Source organism: Nicotiana attenuata, unplaced genomic scaffold (assembly GCF_001879085.1).
Source record: "Nicotiana attenuata strain UT unplaced genomic scaffold, NIATTr2, whole genome shotgun sequence".
NCBI lineage: Eukaryota > Viridiplantae > Streptophyta > Magnoliopsida > Solanales > Solanaceae > Nicotiana > Nicotiana attenuata.
In genome coordinates this window covers 14297-18963 of record NW_017673201.1, presented here as the reverse complement: position 1 = coordinate 18963, position 4667 = coordinate 14297, and the positions used below count along the sequence as shown (strand labels likewise).

The 4667-nt window shown below is 36.6% G+C and overlaps 1 protein-coding gene across 1 annotated transcript in view; it reads right to left on the bottom strand.

Annotated features, from left to right (window-relative positions):
• Nucleotides 1–1116: 1116 nt before the first annotated feature.
• LOC109215715 (PHD finger protein ALFIN-LIKE 2-like) overlaps nucleotides 1117–4667 on the bottom strand; it is a 12210-nt gene continuing 8659 nt past the window's right edge. The window contains exons 3-4 of the mRNA XM_019379827.1: nucleotides 1787–1907; nucleotides 1117–1704 (exon numbers count right to left, since the gene is read on the bottom strand). Of these exons, the coding sequence (XP_019235372.1) occupies nucleotides 1444–1704; nucleotides 1787–1907 (382 nt within the window). The 3' untranslated portion in view covers nucleotides 1117–1443. The remainder of the gene's footprint in view (nucleotides 1705–1786; nucleotides 1908–4667) is intronic.

Genomic DNA, 4667 nt, shown 5'->3' with positions numbered 1-4667 from the left:
CTGCATTGTAAGTGGCAACTTAACATGACTCTGTGGAGCTAAACTATAGCTCACTGAGTTATTCGCCACCACAACCTCACTCCCCTAATATAATGAAACCCTTACTTTTCACTCTTCAGACATTATGAACAAAGCTTGAGAATTTAACAAGAAAAATTTATCACGAAGTTGGAGTATTTCTTAATGATAATTCTCAAAACCCATAACGCCTTTATATAAGGCAATTCCCAATCCGGAGAGTCAAATTTTTGGAAGTAAAACGCAGTTTAAAAGAGCGTTTTACATATTTGAATTATTGTCATGTCAGTTAAGCGCAGAAGAATTATTAGTGGGCCCACGTTGTATATAAAACGCAGTTCATTACCGCGCTTTATGTAAAACGCTGAAATGAACAGCGTTTTATATACCAGTCTATTCAGCTCCTTTTAAATCGTGGTTTATCGCGGTTTATTACCGCGCGTTTTATACCTTAACGGACGTTTGGACCGTTAAGGTAAAACGCGATTATTAACCGCGTTTTATATAGAAATGTAACTTTTTTTTTACACTTAAGAACTTATTTTGAGTCAAAAGGAACCACATTTAGGTTCCGCACTCAAGTCCCCCACAAATGTCATGATTTATTCCACTACGTAAAGTACAGTTTCAAAAGTACTACAGTATATCGCAGTGAAAAGAATCTGTCAGCAGGTTAAAGGCAGTTCGAAGGCCTTTTCAGTTCAACCGATTACAAAAAGTTTGATGCTCCATCATAGCAACAATCAGTGAATTATAGTCAAAATTAGATGCACCATGTACGTACAACTATGTCGAGCAAATAAGCAAAATACCGTTCCCTCAAAACCTGTCATCTGGCTTCAATTTTCCAGTAGGTCCTTTCGAACTGCTGCTGAATTCAAGGGCAGGCAAGAGAGAACCATCCGAGGATGAGTTCAAAAGACTGCCATATCTTCCCCTTTTTGGGTGGTTAGCATGCCAAGCTCTCAAAAAGCAATATTAGTCCAGAGCGCCATATTAGGGAAACAATTTTATAATTCCACAGCATTAACCTGTACACATTGCTCACCAGAAAAAATAATACGCTAGATAATAGTTAGTATGAGCATACTAGTGAACTACAGGGTATAACCCAAACGATTAAAAAGAAGATGAAAAGAAGGAAGAATGCAGAATTTTTCAATTGAACAGTCGTAAGAAAAGGAACTAAAGATGCCAGCCGATACAAGGAACTTGATTTCATCCCTTCCGAGAAAGAGCTACACCTATAAACTTACAAGAAACAGAAAACACTTTGAAAAAGGAAAAAAGGAACGAGAAAAGTATATATGTAAGACAGAGTAAGGGACTGCATAATTGGGGTTGTGCAGGTCAGGGGGATCAGCTGCAGATTTAAGTATCTTCAATTTTTGTCAACATGAACTCAAGTCTTCCTAAAGTTTTAACTCAACCCATATGTCTTGCCTTTTTATTGCTGCAAGAGGGACATCTGTATTCCTTGATACTTTGAGCCTTTGCAGGAGTTATTTTCACGCACTTGCCATGATACCACCTTTCACAAATATCACAGCCAATCCAGAACTCATCTGCGTTGCCATTTGTTCCACAACTTCCACATAGAGTTTCTTCATGCTCGTCTTCATTCCCTTCATCCTCATCATCACTCTCCTCATGTAGCCTTTGATTTGCTTTAACTTGTTTTTCTCTCTGCAAGTAAGCAAGTAAGAACGTAATCTAAGTTATACATGGAAAAGGGTGATCCACAAATATAAATGATTGAATAGAGTACCTTTGTGTTATTCTTTGATTTCTTTCCACTATCAACACTAGGTTTGTCCTTCAAAGGCTTCCTCCCCGTCACGACTTCAAAGACAGTTGGCAGATCATTTATCATGGTAAACAGACGACTCCTGTTTAGCGAAAAAACACCACCAAAAGAAATGACAGAAAATAGATTAGGGACAAGAAGTTTAGTTCATGAAAACAAAAGTAGATAGTTCGCACAGTGTAAATCGTCAAGCCTGCTGAGAATGCAAACTACTCTCAGTCCAGGGAGGGTCGGTGACATAAACTGTAACCAAGATAGCTTTACCATCATGAAGGAAAAGTTTTATCAGAATATACAAAAGAATTGGCTGCAATACGATTACTTGTATACCAGCCACATTTTGGTATCAATGTGAACTGAAGTACAGGACGATCCAAGTGATATTTTTGTAAATTAGGCCGTAAAAGGAAAACTACTAAAGAAGACACGTGAATGTGTAATTTGGTTTATTATATCTTGCCACAAGGTGGACACTAAAAGAGATCCAAGCATGCAAATAGTAAAACGTTGAAAGTAAAAAAGGAAATAAACCAAATAGAACAATTCTGAGACCTGAAGTTCAACCAAATACATGTAGCTGGACCATTGTGTGACCCATTTAAAGAACTGGACATAATCACTACACTATTTTGGACTGCGAGGAAAAGCTGATTGACCATAGAACATACTGGTGGCCCATTTGAGTGTGTAACCTTTTGAAAGGTAAAAGATGCTTATTGTGGGGCACATCCAAGAGAGGTGTAGCTCATATAAATAAGTATACCAGACCCAAAAGCAAAAAGAAATAGTTAATGGGACCTATGCTTAGCATCATACCACACTGCAGTAGACCATATAGTATTACAAGATCAGCCAAAGTACTCATTCAAAAAGCATTTGAATATTTCATAGCTAACGAGATGACAAAATTACTATTTCAGAGTTGATACGAGTGCCCATTACTGCAGCTGATCGAGGTAGAATGGTAGATATCACTCTTTCTTAGAATTACAAAGGTGGATTAAGATGGTCCGTGAAATTTAAGGAGAGCAAGAATCATATGACACAGTCCAGAAGCCCTTACAAGGATCAAATTCAAAAATGCGTTGATTTCATATCATCAAAAGAAAGGTTGAACAGTGGAAGGAGGATTACAATACAAATGTACTGGAGGCAGGAAAGAATTTACTCTGTCAAATCACAAACCCTGTAACTAGAGGGAACCAAGGAGAACCTAAGATAAAGAATCTAGTTTGTGCCAATTTAAGAAAATAAATAAATAAATAAAAATAAAAATAAAAAAAGCTAAACAAGACAAAGTTATTAGTAAATATATTTAAAGTGAAAGATTATATCACAAAGCCGTTGGCATGTTTGTTCATTAAAAGAGTTTACGCCCTAAATAATGAGACTATCTCCAGTGGGTTACTATAAAATTAACCACATAAAAGTGAGAAGATAAACAAAAATGAAACAGACATAAGGAAACCTAGTGCAATAAAATAAAAGTTCCGGCTATCATAATGTAAGTAGCACCTGATATTGGAAACCACCAAGAGAAGGAAACATTGAAATTCAAGTGGACTTGGAATTATGAAGGCCCGATCAGAGTAACAGTTTTCAAATATAAAGGCAAAATGTCAAAGTTTTGCTTGGTTACGGAAAAAAGGAAAACACTATGGGTACATGTCTGCTCTGCGCATAACACCAAAATACTGCCAGACATTTCTTCCCAGTGCTAGTGCGCTACAAAACAATACATTTATGCATGTGAGGCCTTATTTTTCTTTTCCTTATAACCGAACAATGTTATTAAAAGTGAAAAGCACAAAAAAAACGACAAGTTCCTTGGGCCTTGATGCGAAAAAAAACAAGAAGTAAAGCGCAAAACGAGAAGTAAAGAGCACAATTTACAGAAATTAAAATATACCAAACATATATGAATTTAATACTATATATCCTTATTGAAAAAATATAAACATAATACTATAACAATCGACTTATAATCAAAATAACTAATTTCAACATGCTATATACAATAGTGCCAATATTAATCCAACTGAAAGTTGAAAATCAAAGAACTGGCTACTTTGTGTTTGGATTACTTTGTGAGTTATTGGTTGAAGTCACACTTCATCGCTTTAAGCGACAAACTGATGACTTTTAATAACACTGCCTGACGAAGTAACTTTTCGTCTGGCCAGTGTTGTCAAAGGAGCGCTTAAAGCGTGCTTAAGCCCTAAAGCGAGGCTCAAAATATGTTTCGCGCTTCGCCTCGCTTTGCGGGCGCTTCAGTATCTCATCAAGGCTCTAAGGTATACTTTTCCTTGCCAATGAGTGTAATCCTGAAAAGGCGACACTGAAAGATTTGATATTTCACTTTATCGTAATGTTTTTTCAATTTTTTTGTCCATATATTTGTTATTCATGCTTATAATTATTGGTCTTGGACTACACATACATATTTTTACTTTTTCTCCAATTGCGCCTTTTTTCATTAAAGCCATGCTTTATTTGCGCTTAAAGCCCCAACCGGCCTTAGAGCTTTTCTGCGCTTTCCGCCACTGCGTCTGGCTACTTTGTGTTTGGATTACTTTGTGAGTTATTGGTTGAAGTCAGACCTCATCGCTTTAAGCGACAGACTGATGACTTTTAATAACACTGCTCGTTGAAGTAACTTTTCGTGAAAAGGTAATAACACACTTAACAATCTCAGGACACCCTTTTAATTTCATCATACACAGCTCTCCTAATATTGTTCTGCACTAAACAAAAGTTGCAGATAATAAATACCTTCTCTCCTCTTTCTCAAAGACTAAAAACTGACAATGCAAGAGGTGTGGATGTGTGTGGATGTGTGTGT